Source organism: Magnolia sinica, chromosome 2 (genome assembly GCF_029962835.1).
Source record: "Magnolia sinica isolate HGM2019 chromosome 2, MsV1, whole genome shotgun sequence".
Taxonomy (NCBI): domain Eukaryota; kingdom Viridiplantae; phylum Streptophyta; class Magnoliopsida; order Magnoliales; family Magnoliaceae; genus Magnolia; species Magnolia sinica.
Window position 1 is genome coordinate 34,370,679 of NC_080574.1, and position 14,962 is coordinate 34,385,640.

At 39.0% G+C, this 14,962-nt stretch overlaps 1 protein-coding gene across 2 annotated transcripts; it reads left to right on the forward strand.

Annotated features, from left to right (window-relative positions):
- The first annotated feature begins 8,937 nt into the window (after window positions 1-8,937).
- On the forward strand, window positions 8,938-14,150 carry LOC131236939 (transcription factor bHLH111). 2 transcript variants are annotated; one of them, XM_058234482.1, is made up of 7 exons: window positions 8,938-9,317; window positions 10,219-10,969; window positions 11,089-11,214; window positions 11,554-11,625; window positions 11,711-11,776; window positions 13,168-13,206; window positions 13,343-14,148. In XM_058234482.1, the coding sequence occupies exons 1-7, from the start codon at window positions 9,019-9,021 to the stop codon at window positions 13,511-13,513; spliced, it is 1,524 nt and encodes a 507-aa protein (XP_058090465.1). In that variant the 5' UTR covers window positions 8,938-9,018; the 3' UTR covers window positions 13,514-14,148. The 2 variants fall into 2 exon arrangements, with proteins under 2 accessions (XP_058090465.1, XP_058090466.1); XM_058234483.1 differs by lacking the exon at window positions 8,938-9,317 and adding an exon at window positions 9,362-9,708 and having other exon boundaries at window positions 13,343-14,150.
- Window positions 14,151-14,962: the final 812 nt, after the last annotated feature.

A 14,962-nucleotide genomic window follows, 5' to 3' on the forward strand; every position in this document is an offset into this window, starting at 1 on the left:
AACGGTTGATCGATAGTGGAAAAATCCTAAATCTAAAATTTCACTTTTTATATTAAAAGAAAAGAACTGGCTTCAACCTTCAACGGTGTAGGATCATAGATTGGGGCCTAAATTTTGTATAACCTTGTAATTATATGAGACCAAGGTGTGATCCAAATTTGAGTTGCGATGGATGGAAGTAATTAAATCAGAAGATTCAAATTTATAAGGAGTTGGTATGCCTTGACATGATAACTTCGCGTATAAGGAAAAGCCTACCAAAGTGGGGTCTCCATATTTAACACTTGGTCTATATGATATGCAATCCAAGTCATTCATATGAATGAAAATATCCTATTACGACTACCCATAAGGTTTCTTCACTCAATGAACACAAAAATCAATGGTTAAGGGACTGATTTGTCAATTGGGTTATTTTAACAATGATCTAAGGGCCGAAATTTGACATGTATAGTTAATTTATGATACATAAGTATGGTATATAATTTCACATCAAGCGGATTGTGGGAACCATGTGATCTAAAATTCAAGAGTCTAGGTTAATGACATTTTCATAATTATTGCTAATATGAGAGTTTTGAAAAATCTAATGGTTCTACATGGTTGTAGGTACGTTTCTAAGTAATTCTTACAAAATAACTTATATGTAAATCATTATGAATAAGGAATTATTCACCAAACTAATTAAGGAAATTTATATATATCAACCAACATAATAGATAATTAGATGACATGTTAAAAATAAAAAAAAAAACTTGATGGTTAGTACTCTAATCATGTATGTAAGTGGGTGTATGGTCAGTTTTGTAAACGGATGATCACAAGTGAGTTTTTGGAGTGATCAAGAGGTAAAACCTGTATACCGTTAAATTCAAGTGACTTGTTCACATTTATAAGTTTATCAGATTATAGTTTTGATGATGGGTTATGCATATTCATATGTGGTGAGCAATATAAACAGATTAGAATCTCAATTTGATATGTGTATAAGTGGATGTTGAGATCAAGTAGCTAGTTTACTATGATCAGGTGATTCAAACTTAGAGTGGATGGTCAGATATCTTTACCTAGCAGTGAATAGTTGACTGAACGGTTGGTTATGATGAATAAGTGAGAATACTTGGATATATGATGATCTTATCTCAAAATCAAGAGTCAGATGACTTGATATATAAATGGAGATTATTCCCAATGGTCAGATTTGTGTTGAAGAATGGATGGAAGGTTAGGATAGTTAGATTGGTATCTTACACATGTACATAATAAGTTAAATTTCATGGTAATACTCAAGAACTTTTAATACTCGAGTATTGAAAAGTTCGGGGTGTTACAGCTAGTGAAGCTTTTCGTCAACCAAAAAGCAATTGGGTGCACATGAATCTTCAAGAAGAAACATAATAGGTATAAGTCAAGGTTGATAGTGAAGGGATATGCTCAGAGGGAAGGTGTCGCCTTCACTAATATATTTACTCCAGTTCTGAAGCAAGTATCTATCAGATTCGTATTGATGTTGGTTGCCCAATACGATCTCGAACTGAAGTAAATGGATGTGAAGGCTATCTTCCTGCATGGAAAATTGGAAGAGCAAATCTACATGAAGCAAAAAGAATGCTTTAAAATAAAAGGGGCAGAGAACAATGTTTGTAGGTTAATAAAGTCGTTGTACGACCTTATACAGTCATCTAACAATGGTATAAAAAAACTTTTATTCTTTCATGGTGAGTTAGAAGTTTACGAAGAGTGGATAGGATCTTACTGTGTCTATTACAAGACATTAAGTGATGAAAAATTCATCGTCCTGGTGTTATATGTTGATGACATGTTGGTTGCCAGTCATAACATGTTTGAGATCGATTTATTGAAGACTTAATTATCAAAGACATTCAAGATAAAAGATCTGGGGGATGCAAAGAAGGTTCTCAACATTGATATACACAAAGACAGGAAGAGAAGTAGGTTATGATTATATCAAGCTGAATACCTTGCGAATGTATTGATGAAGTATGGGTTGGACAAGGCAAAGTCAGTCAGCGTTCCCCATGTGGTTCACTCAAGTTATCTTCAAAATAGTGTTTTAAACTGATAAAGAAAAGAAGGATATGTTTCATGTGCCTTATTCGAACACAGTTGGCAACTTGATGTATGCTATGGTCTACACTAGACCGGATATTTCCCATACAGTGGGTGTTGTTAGCAGATACATATCTAACCCCAGGAAGTAACACTGGGAAGCATGGAAATGACTACTACGACACATTCAAGGTACACATGACTACGTCTTATTTTTTAAGAAATCTAGGGCCAAGTTAATAGGCTACATGGATTCAGATTACGCGGGTAGTATGGTATTAGAAGGTCAACTTCTGGTTACTCGTTTGTGCTAGCAGGTACAACGATCAGTTGAATGTCAAAGATTTAATTTGTGGTGTCTCTTTTCATGACCGAAGCTAAGTATATGGTACTGATAGAGGCATTCAAGGAAGATGTTTGGTTAAAAGGGATGATAAATCAATTAGGGCTTCAGCAGGAGGCCGTGTCTATTAATTGTGACAGCGAAAGCACGATTAATTTGGCTAAAAATTCTATTTATCACTCATGTACTATACACATTGATGTTTATCATCATTTTATCCGATAGGTGCTTGAGAAGGGAGACGTGACTCTAGAGAAGATTCACACAAGAGTGAATCTACGCAAACATGCTCGCTAAGGTAGTTCCCACGGAGAAGTTCAAGTTTTGTGCAACTTTTCTAAGCTTGGCGAAGGCGTAAAAGGAAGACAGAATGTGCACAAGAAAGGATGGTAGAGTTATAATGCAAGACAGAATTAGAGATGAAGAAAAATGAGTTATGAAAAATGGTGATTGAAGACATGGTGGAGATTGTTGTTGAAGATTTTAAATTTAAAAATCAATAAGTCTGTCGATGATAGCTTGATCCCATCAAGCAGACTTCGATGCCATTGAAGGATGCTTGATACCATCAGAAAAATCTAAAAAATTGATGTTTTATCGCTAGAACGTTTTGTTGTTTAGTTCGATGCCTTCGACAATCTGTTGGTTCCAACGAAGTGCCATCGAAGGTGACATTGAATGATCGTATAGAGTTACGCAGAGTTGCGTAAGTGCGGGATTTGTTTCCTATTTCGATTGTGATTCTCATATATATATATATATATATATATATATATATATATATATATATATATATATATATATATATATATATATATATATATATATATATATATATCAGTCCAATATATCAGTCCAAAGGATTTCAAGGGCTTGTAAGGGAAATTTAAGGTGTGTGTGTGTGTGTGTGTGTGTGTAGGGAAAAGGTACTCTACGCTCAATTCTATTATACCTTCTATAAGGTGAGTGTTGGCAGCACGTTATTCGTTAGATGGTGAGAATTTTAAACAAACCAGGAAATATTATAGGGCCACAAGTAATTTATGTGTGAGCCTTTTGTTGTTGGAAGATCATGTGCAAGGATTCTGTGTGGGGCCTACTATGATGTTTGTGATAAATCCAACCTGTCTATCCATTTTTTAAAATCATTTTAGGACATGCAACCAAAAATGAGGAGAATCTAAATATTAAATGGGCCACATGAGAGGAAACAATGGGGATTTAGTGACCACCATTAAAACATTCATATGGCTACAAAAGTTTTGTATTGGTTTATGTTCGCGGTGTTTTCATTTTATATCAGTGAAAATGACCTTATAAACAGTTTGTATGGAATATAAACACCAAGGTGGAGCCTAGGAAGGTTTCAATGGTAAGCATTCTTTTCTACAGTGTTTCATCTCGTATGGCCCACTTGAATTTTGGATCCTCCTCATTTTTGGTATAATGTCCTAAAATGATATCTAAAAACAAATGGACGGGTTGGATTTCACACAAAGATCACAGTAGACCCCACACAGAATCCTTTCTCGAATCTTCTTGGGAAAGGCTTTAGTAGGAAATCCGCGTCCCTGGGTTTGGGAAACGGACTGGCTACTCCCCCACAACCGACCAATGGCGGGTGGTAGGTGTTATGTGGGCCTCACTGTGTTGTATGTGTTTCATCTATGCTGTCTATATGTTTTTCTCGATCATTTTATGGTAATGAGACAAAAAATGGGTTATATCCCAATCTTAAATGGACCACATTACAGGAAACAATGTTGAATGGGTGTCCACCATTAAATATTTTTAGGGGGCCATAAAAGTTTTGGATCAAGTTGATCTTTGTTTTTTTTTTTTTTCCTTTCATATGGGTCTGTATGACCTAATCAACAAATTGGATGTCAAATAAACAGTACAGTGGGCCTTAGGATGATTTTAACCGTGAGCATCACTCTCCACACTTTTTTCTATGGTGGGGTCCACTAGAGCTTTTGATTTGCCTCATTCTTTGGATAATGCCATAATATGATCTCTCAAAATGGATTAACGGTGTGGATATAATACATACATCATGCTGGGACCCATAGAACTTGGTGACGTGACTTCAACTACTCAATCGTAATCCGCGTCCTACTCCGAGACGGAAGCAGATTGGCTGGTGTACCACACACCAGCTATATAGTTGGTGTATTAACGTCAGTAAGTTTTGTGGGTCCCATCATGAGGTTGAGGTATGTGTTATATCCAAAACATCCATCCATTTGACAAGCTCGTCTTAAGGCTTGAGCCTAAAGATAAGATAAATATAAAGATCAAGTGGAACACACTGCAAAAAGTAGTTGAGGATTGAACGTCTACCATTGAAACCCTTTTGGGGTCACAGAAGCTTCCGATCAATATGAAATTTGTTTTTCCTCTTCATTTATGTATTTGTGATCTTATTAATAAATTGGATGGAAAATAAAAGTGATGTAGGCCCTACGAATTTTTTAACGATGAAAATCATCGTCCTCGCTGCTATTTTTGGTGTGGTCCATTTGAGTTTTGGATATGATTCATTTTTTGTTTAATGGTCTAAATTGATATCGGAAAATGGATGAAGGGTGTGGATATAATAAATAAATCATTGTGGGGCCATGTAACTTTGATCTCCTTTGAATCGTTCGTGCAACTCGGAGCTCGAGGAGCGTCGGCACTTGTCTTCGACCGACACGTATCTACACCAACTATATAGCCAGTGTGTAATACACCAGCTAATTTGCTTCCCTCCTAGATGGAAGGGGATTGCTCAGCGTACTGAGTAAACTGTGTGAGGTCCACCATGATTTATGTATTTTATCTTCTCCGTCCATCCATTTTGGCATGATCTCAAAAATGAAGTATATACAATGTTCAAATGGACCACACCACATGAAACAGTTGAATTGAACTTCTATTGTTGAAAATTTCTTGGGGACCACATAAGTTTTGGATCATGCATATATTTTTGTTTTCCATTCATCCATGTACATATGATCTTATGAACAGGTTGGACGACAAATAAACATCACTATGGGGCCTAACATGGTTTCAACGGTGGAAATCATTATCCCCACTTTTTCCTAGGCATGATCGACTTGATCTTTGGATATGCTTCAAATTTAGGCTCAACCCCTTAAATTAGATGGAAAAGCGGATGGACGACATAGATGAAACACATACATCATGGTGGGGCCCACATAGCACCGACCACCCGCCATTGGCCAGTGGCGGGGGAGTAGCCAGTCCATTTCCCAAGCTCAAAGCCCAGGGACGCGGATTTCTTGCTAAAGCCTTTCCTATAAAGATCAGCAGAAGAATTCTGTGTGGGGCCCATTGTGATCTTTGTGTGAAATCTAATCCATTCTTTTTTGTTTTTAAATATCATTTTAGGACATTATACCAAAAATGAGGAGGATCCAAAATTCAAGTGGGCCATACGAGATGAAACAGTGGGGAAAGGAATGCTTACCGTTGAAACCTTCCTAGGCTCCACCTTGGTGTTTATATTTCATCCAAACCATTTATAAGGTCATTTTCACTAATATGAAATGAAAATACCATGAACATAAACCAATACAAAACTTTTGTAGCCATATGAATGCTTCAACAGTGGTCACTAAATCCCCACTATTTTTTCTCATGTGGCCATTTAATATTTGGATCCTCCTCTTTTTTGGTTGCATGTCCTAAAATGATTTTGAAAAACGGATGGACGGGTTGGATTTATCACAAACATTATAGTGGGCCTCAAATAGAATCCTTGCACATGATCTTCCGACAACAAAAGGCTTGTATATAAATTACTCGTGGCCCTATAAAATTTTCCGGTTTATTTAAAATTTTCACCATCCATCGAATAATGTGCTGCCAACACTTGACCTTATAGAAGGTATAATACGATCGAGCGTATAGTACCTTTTCCCATATATATATATATATAAGCGTAATCGGGAATAGGGGATATCTAGGAGCTTTCTAATTCATTCCAGGGTTTCAAGGGCTTGTAAGGGAAATTCGAGGCCTGTTTGAATCGGGTAATATCTCTCTTGTAACTTTTTGCTTATGTAGTGCACTCCTCAGAGAATTTTTCTACGTTAAATTCGGAGTATTTGTGATTGGACTTGATCGGAGGATTGGAATACATTGCTTGATTCATCTACGTGCGCTTCCACGGCCCCCCAACATTCTTCTCCCTCCCATTTGATTGAACTTTGACCCATTTCAAATCACATCCAGTTGAGGTCATTCTGAGGTTTTATGGGACAGCTCCTCAAAAAAGATGATCATTTTTCCAACCTAGAATCCTCCACTCTAGTCCCACCACCACCACCACCAATAATTAGATCACTCTCTTTGTCGTATTCGCGGCAGATTTCTAGCCTCCGATCGAGACTCATTCTGTTACAATGGCGTAACGGGGCGAAAGCAGAGTATGGCTCCCAATGTGAGAGCCTAGCTCGAATAAATCCCTTCAGATGCTCCTTCAAAAGAAGATTATTATATCAGAACGACGCGGTAGCACGGTTCTGTTGTCTGAATTCGACATTACTTATGTCAACCAGAAGTTGATCAACGCCACAAATAGTGCTTGGTCTACCCAGCCATTTGATCAGCTGCAGCAACAAGCTTGTGTGGATTGACTTTCCACATTTTTCCACTTCCTCATCACCTTCAATCAATATCTTCTTCCACCCAATCGATGAACTTATCTTCTACTCTCCTTGCATCACTTGCACTTACAACAACTCTATTTGACGCTATTCCTAGAAACTTCTTTTTCCGAAAAGCACTCGGAGAAGTCATCATTCGTCCTCCGAATCCAATAAACCACGCCGAAACAACAAGAACAACAGCCACTTCTACAGCAAACCTACGTTTTTTTTTTTGGTTAATGACCGTTAGTTCTAATCCTTCGCTGCATTTGAGCGTCTCTACACATTTCGAATAGTGAGGTTCTGTAGCTCCTTGCCTTCCTTCGCTTCCGAACTTTTTTTTTTTCGCTTTAGTAGCCATCATGCATTGACTGTTGACATGTAATGAAAATTCATTCGATGATCAAAGCAAGAGATGAATCGAATTCATCCTTGAAAGGAATGTTCACGATTTCTATGGTTGCGAGGCCGATCATGCTACAAAACCTGACCAGATGACAGGCGATCACAGCCACTTATTGGAATGAGGAATTGGGTTAGGTTTTCGTCTTAATTAACACCATGTAATTACCCTATTTAGTAGAGATCCTTTGTTCGATAATGAGCATTTACTATGGATAGTAAAACACAAAAGCAATTGTTTCCACCCACAGTCACTGCACCCCTTTTTGTCTCCTCCTCTTCTTCTTTTTCTTCTTCTTTGGCTCTTGTGGGCCTCTACAGTCTATATACTTGTTCACAAAAACAACTAAGATTCCTACACCATATGTGAGAGAGGAGGAGAGAGCTCAAGGAACAATAACCCACAACCCCTAGCCCTTACATTTTCTGCCACACCTTTTACACCAAGTACGTGCAACACCTCAGTTATGTGGGCCCCGCCATGATGTTTATTTAAAATCCACTCCGTCTATCAGTTGACCTGACTTACATTCACCGTACACAGAAAATCAGATTTATCCAAAATTGGTTGGACCACACCTCGGGAAGAATGTAGAATCACACCTAAATTCTCTAAATTCATGGTCCCACCTGACCTTTTTCTTCATGATAAATTTTGGTGTGTGCCTTCAGCCTGATGAACGAGTTGGATGGAATATAAGTAACATGGTGGCGCAAGGGAGGTTTCTATGGTGAGCCTCCCCATCCCCACTATTCCATGTGACACGGTCCACATGATTTCTCGATTGGCCTGATTTTTTTGGATCAGTATCTAACATGAGCTGACTCAACAGATACACGGAATGGATTTCCGTTGAGAATTAAGATGGGCCCACCGAGCTGGGGCATTGCATGCTCTACCTACAACGAATGTTGAGGATTCTGGTCCCTTGATGACCCCTCTCCACCTTATAATTATTGCCCACGACCATAGTGGAAAAACGCAAGGCTGCATATTCTATTGTCGACTTGAATGATAACTCCACGCGCCCCCATCTTCAAGCGCCCAACACAAGCTCCCAACGTACGCAAATGCGTCATGGGATCCGGAACATTCATACGATGGTTCTCATGGTCAATATTCCTTAGCCCAAAAATCCATCTGGTCCGTTTATCAGGCTGGCCTTGCATGTGCAATGAAATGGACTGTCGAATATACGCACTCAACGTATACGTGGTTCACACCTGATGAGTTGGCCGACCTGGTTAATTATGATCGTAAGCATGCAACGTGAGGGGACCCACATAAAATGTCCCGGATCCCACACATGTGCCACTTTAGCACGTGTGGGAGCTCTAGTATTTGGCGTTTGAAGATGGAGGCGTCACGAAATAGCATTCCTGTCAATTGTCCACCCCCGATAATTTAAACATCCATGCTTACATCATCGCCAACGGATAAATCCTCTTTAAATTCCCAGCCCACCAAAGGGAGCAAAAGAGGATCAAAAGCCAATCCACCTTAATGCCACTTCTTTAGGGCAACAACAACAAAAACAACAACAAATGGCTGAGGAAGGATCTGAGAGCTCAGTGGCTACATCTTCTTCCACACCAAGCTGGTGGGAACTCCAAGCGAATCCTCTCTCTTCATGGGCCAACATGAACCCATGGCACCACCCAAACCACAAATCCAACTCTTGTGAAGAGGACATGTCAATCTCTAACTCATTCACCAATGCCTCCAACCACTCCGGCCTAAGCATCGACGACTCATCCCGTGAGCTTGTCGAGTCGGCCTCAGCTGTAACCGAGTTGTCTGGAGAGCCCACGTCGGAGAGCCATCTATGGAGGCAGGTTTTATTGTAAGTTTGATTGATTGCCCATGTTAGTGCATGAATGGTTGAGTGGAGAAAGAATCTAAACCCTAAAAAAATGGTGGGTTGGTGCAAAAGAGATAGGTTCATAGGCTTTAAGGAGAATGATCACATACAGCCCCAGAACGCTCAGCTTAACTTGTCACATGTGTAAGACCTCCAAAGCATTGCAAAAAGCGGGGCACTTCATGAAGATCGCCTGGTGTGAAAATGAGGCCGATCCATCCATCTGGCGATCTTTATCATGGCTCCCACCTTTTGCGTGGCTCGGATTTCCCACACATATGATCCGTTGATGGGAAGTCAGTGCAGCATGGTGAGTTAGCATGATAGGAGCTTTTTGTGATCGTTCCTTCCTGTGCTTATATGAATTTCAAAGGTTAGTATTTTATTTTTATGGTTTTTTTTTTTCTCTCAACCTTACAAAGGAGGGATCATATATATGTTTATAGATTCTCTTTGAAGAGATTTTCATAACCATTTAGATCATTCCATTATTTTTTCTTATTGCAATTACTATTATAAGTGTTTAGTTGCACCAAAATTCTTGAAATATAATGAAATGTTACACCAAATTAGACTAATTAATCATGAAATATCATGATGTTTTGTGCAACCAAACAGACCCTTAGTTATCAAAACTAAAAGTTATGCTTAGAACCAGAGGAGGTGAATTCTAACAAAAGATAGCCTCTCTCTCTCTCTCTCTCTCTCTCTCTCTCTCTCTCTCTCTCTCTCTATTTAAACTCATCTTCGTTTTCAAATCCTTTGTCTTTGAAATGAATAATTTGTGTCCAAACAATCCGAATTTTGTGTTTTTCACGTACTCGAATTCTTTATATTTCCTTGAGGGAGGAGAAGCTAAATCATCAGATTTTGAATTACACAGAAGTGTTGGAACGGGCGGAGACTTAAACAATGGTCATGACGATGGAGAGAACTTCCTCAAAGCGCTGTCATCCAAGAACCTAACGATGGATCTGTTCGAGCCCGACTTAAAGAAATTTGACAACTGCTGGGAATTCACAAACCCCGCATCATTTAACAGCATGGAGAAACAGTTGAACGGCTATGATGGGAGCTTGATTGAACACGAGAGACTAACCCATTTGTCAGATTTGGTCAGCAACTGGTCGATTGCACCGCCTGATCCACAGCTTGACCGCCAGATTGCACCAGCAACGTGCAATATCTCTCTGAATTCTTCAATGGATCTTTACTTGGAGTCCAGTTCCAGTCTCCCCCAACTGAAGCAAGAACCACAAAATCCATCGTTGTATTTGAGTAATGGAGGATTAGGAAATAGGAATTCAGGTTACATGCCATGTTATGGCCATGATGTGAAAGTGGAGAGTCAGCACCATGGCATGGAAGCTTCTGAGGGTGCATTCCTGAGGCCCTTTAATGGTAATGGAACTGGATACCAGATGGGTCATGCCAATTCAGTTGTAGGAGATAACAGCAAGTACTACTATGGAATGCTAGATGTGCCATGGTCTAATCCAAGAGCTTTCTCAGACTACATCTCTTTTAGTGGCTGTTTGAACAAACCATTGGTGGATTTTCATGCCTCCAAGCCTTGCATCAAAGGTTCAAATTCACCTGATGGTAAGAAGCAAGGGCATGAGACTTCTTCATCGGTAAGAGTTTTTCTTGCGTCCTCCACTTTTTGGAAATTTCCATATAGACCTTTCTTTACCTTTATTAGAAGGAATATGATTTTTTCATTTTCACATTGGGATTTGATATATGCATGCAGGCAAGAGGAAATGGGAGAGGCTCAGGAATTTCAAGTGAAGGAAAGAAGAAGAGATCTGAAGACAATTCAGACACAACAGTCTTCAAAAAGCCTAAGAACGAAAACTCTACAGTCTCATCATTGAAGGTATGATGAATCCAAGTAGTCATCTTGGAAATATTCTTCTTCTTTATTTTTCTTAATCATGCAAGTGCAATTTCAGTCCAAATTTTAATACGCTCTACCATGCTCAGTTAGACATGAGTCAAAAAATAAAATCATATGCTCCAGAGGGGGAAAAAAAAAACAGAATCCTTGCAGGCGGATAAAATACATAAACAAGTAAAAACGCATAGAGAATCATACGTCCAAGACGCATGATTATTAGACAGTCTTTTGTTCTTTGAATATTTCTGTGTAAGATTGTGAGAAAGATACAAGTAAGATCAGATCCATTATTCATTTTTGAAACTATATTATTTACAGATACAGGCTCCTAAAGTCAAGTTAGGAGATAGGATCACCGCCCTACAACAAATTGTGTCACCATTTGGAAAGGTAAAACTAATTTTTTTTAAAAAACAATTGAATTCAAGTAACATGAAGTTGCTAGATTTCATTTAAATGGCTTTATTTCTTTCAGACTGATACTGCATCGGTGCTCCTGGAAGCAATTGGATACATCAAGTTCCTACAAGAGCAAGTGCAGGTACTTCTTTCACATATTTCTATAACAACAACAACAATAACAACAACAACAACAACAATGATAATAAATTGCCAATTATCACCAACAACAACAATAACAACAACAACAACAACAATGATAATAAATTGCCAATTATCACCAAGAACAACAACAACAACAATGATAATAAATTGCCAATTATCACGAGCTTTGCTAAGCCGATACGTATGAACAAGAGAGCCCATGTAAATGACAACCAAGTGCAAGAGTGGCACGCGCATGGAGATCCAATCAGATGGGTTCCATGGGGCATATGCCATTGACTAAAAATAGAACTGGTTCACTGATCAATGGAATTGATAAGTGGACTGGCCTGATTTTCGGGAAACAGTGTCTACATGGTGGGAACCACCCAATGGACGGTTTGGATCTCACTCAAGTGTGTCATGTTGGCACGTGGGGTGATGTGTAAATAACTCCCTTGTACACCCTTGTTTTTTTATACACGCACCCCCTTTCCTTAATTTGTCGTTTCTTGGGGGTGCAAAAGTGTCTATGTATAAAAAAGCAAAGGGGTGTAAATATCATTTCCCCACTAACAACAAAAGACAATAGCAATAATTGTGTGATTATACATTGTCATAACTATCGTCGGGTTTGAGAACCCTATTTGCGTGTATAAGTCAGCCCCACCACTTCAAAATAGGTGCCATACTCCATCAGATGGGTCCCACATTTTAGATGCTCCATACCACTCATCAGGAATGCCATAGTGCAAAAAACAAATGGACGGCTAAAAGTTCCGCAGTTTTTTTTTTTCTTTTCTTTTTAATTTTAACCCCATCCATTTGTTTCATCCCCTGGGAAACTTCGGATGAACGAACTAGCCTGCATGTGGGCGAGGTCATCAAAGAGATGGGACCCTCCTGATGAAGAACTTGGATCTCGGCACATGTTTTGACGTCTAGAGGAGCTTCCTTAATACACCCACGTGGAATTAGCAAACCTCCTATCATAATCATGCAGATGACCACAGCAAATGTCATATGGTTTCTTCTGTCTTCCAACATATCGCTTGCCTTCTTAGGGGAGGTTTGGTTGCACCAAATATCATGTTATTTCATGATTAATTATTTGGAGAAAATATCATAAAATTTCATGATATTTGGTGCTACCAAACTCACCCTTAGAGAACAATAATAATTGCAATCACGTTGGAAACAACCACAGCGTAAAACAATATCACCACCGTTATGGCAATTTCTGTATAATCACAGCAGTCACAGGTCCCACAACAATAACCACAACTATATCAAGAGAAATAAACAAGTTGCAACAAACAAAACACTCATCGAGGGTGTATCCGCTTTCAAATTATTTATAATGCGCCCTAATTCTTACACTATATGCAGCTCCTCAGCAACCCATACATGAAGGCGAATGCGAACAAGGTAAGATTGCTTTATATATATATATATATATATTTCTTTCTTTGCTTCCACAGCGATAATCTAAAAAAGTGCCATCCAAACGCCATTTATATTAGTGTAATTAAGCTGAGAATTATATTGTGTTTGCATATTTCAGGATCATAGTCCATGGGGAGGTCTTGAAAGAAAGGATAAGTCGGAACCCAAGTACGATTTGAAGAGCCGAGGGCTTTGTTTGGTTCCAATTTCTTGCACGCCGCAAGTTTACCGTGAGAATACCGGATCCGATTACTGGACGCCTACGTATCGAGGATGCTTGTATAGATGAAAGGGAAGAGATTAAAAAGAAAGAAAGAAAAGAAAAGAAAAGAAAAACCAGGTTTTCTGTGTTTATTTCTTCATTTCATGTATCTGCCAGCTTTGGCAGATGCATGGTGAAAAATAATGTCTGTGCTAACATGTCACGATGGGCAGGGAATCTCATAAGAGACTGCTCATTTTGGCCATTTTACTTGATGTTTTACTACTTAGAAAATGGATGGATGCTACTTTGTATGTATGCATGGTGTATTTTTAAGTCTGTTAATTCCGCACGTACATATATCCCGGGACTTCTATGCACCAGCACACAAGACAAGTTGGAAATGTGTGAGAGATCCCAGACATCCATCAGGTTTCCCTGCCATCGATGGTCCATGTATTTTAGCACAGTGTGACCCACTTGATGAGTGGATTGGCCAGGTCACGGTGGGGCCCACCTGGATGGATGGGATTTCCATTACTTAGTGCCATCTTGGCCTGTCCTGGCCTGTAGGCGTGTCGGCAATAAACGTGGACGTAGATGATATATAGAAATATGCATTTTCTTCGGGGACTTCATATTGAGAACTGATCACCTATACATGCAATGGCACCAAAACTCGTGGAGCCGTACCGCATGTTACCCGCCAAGAAGCCACTCTTTTTTTTCTTTTTTCTTTTTTTCCTTTTTTAGGACATTTGTTCCATGAAAATGGTAGGCCCCACCGTGAAGATAACCTGGCATAAAAATCAAGCCAGTCAGCTTATCAGATGGGCCATACATACAGTTGGATTCAATTGCCAACCGAATTGTCTGGTTCAACATACAGGTGAGGCCCACCTAGTGAGTAGATCAACTTAATTTGGAGGGAGAAGGGCGAATTTCAAAGTGAGGCCTAGCATTTTCAATTTATGGATGTCCTGCGCAAGTGGCATGTTTCTAAGTGAGCCGAAAGTTGTGGTGCAGTTGCCTGTAGGTGATCGGTTCTCATTTATATCTACCGATCTCTCACGTGTAAGAACATTTTATTAACTTAGATTTTTCCATGATCTAAATTCAGTTTAAGGCTGTGTTTGGATGCCCAAACTGTTCTCATTCATGTCTACAGATGTCTGTAAGAACATTTTATTAACTTAGATTTTTCCACGGTTTAAAATCAGTTTAAGCCTGTGTTTGTATGCCCAACCAAACGAATTGCAAAGTTCAGTTTTATTTTTATTTTTATTTCTTTTGACTAGCTATTCATAATGTGGAAGTAACTATGCAAATGCAGTTTCTAGTCTAACAAATGCATTTGCAATTTGGAGCCTGGACCCTCAGTCAAAAATGAATGACGCTGAAATTACAATTTGTTATTACCACTCTAGTAGTGTAATCATTATCATCATTATCTAAGCTCTATCTTAATTAATTGGTGGCTGCTACATAAATTCTACACTGCCATTCTATTCTATCAAAGGTCACAATTATGGTTAG

What these genes read in the sequence shown, in the direction of transcription:
- LOC131236939 (XM_058234482.1), top strand. Translation starts at nt 9,019, where the DNA reads ATGGCTGAGGAAGGATCTGAGAGCTCAGTGGCTACATCTTCTTCCACA. An exon ending in TTGTGTCACCATTTGGAAAG is followed by an intron (nt 11,626 to 11,710) that starts GTAAAACTAATT and finishes TATTTCTTTCAG; the next exon opens with ACTGATACTGCATCGGTGCT. An exon ending in TCCTACAAGAGCAAGTGCAG is followed by an intron (nt 11,777 to 13,167) that starts GTACTTCTTTCA and finishes CACTATATGCAG; the next exon opens with CTCCTCAGCAACCCATACAT.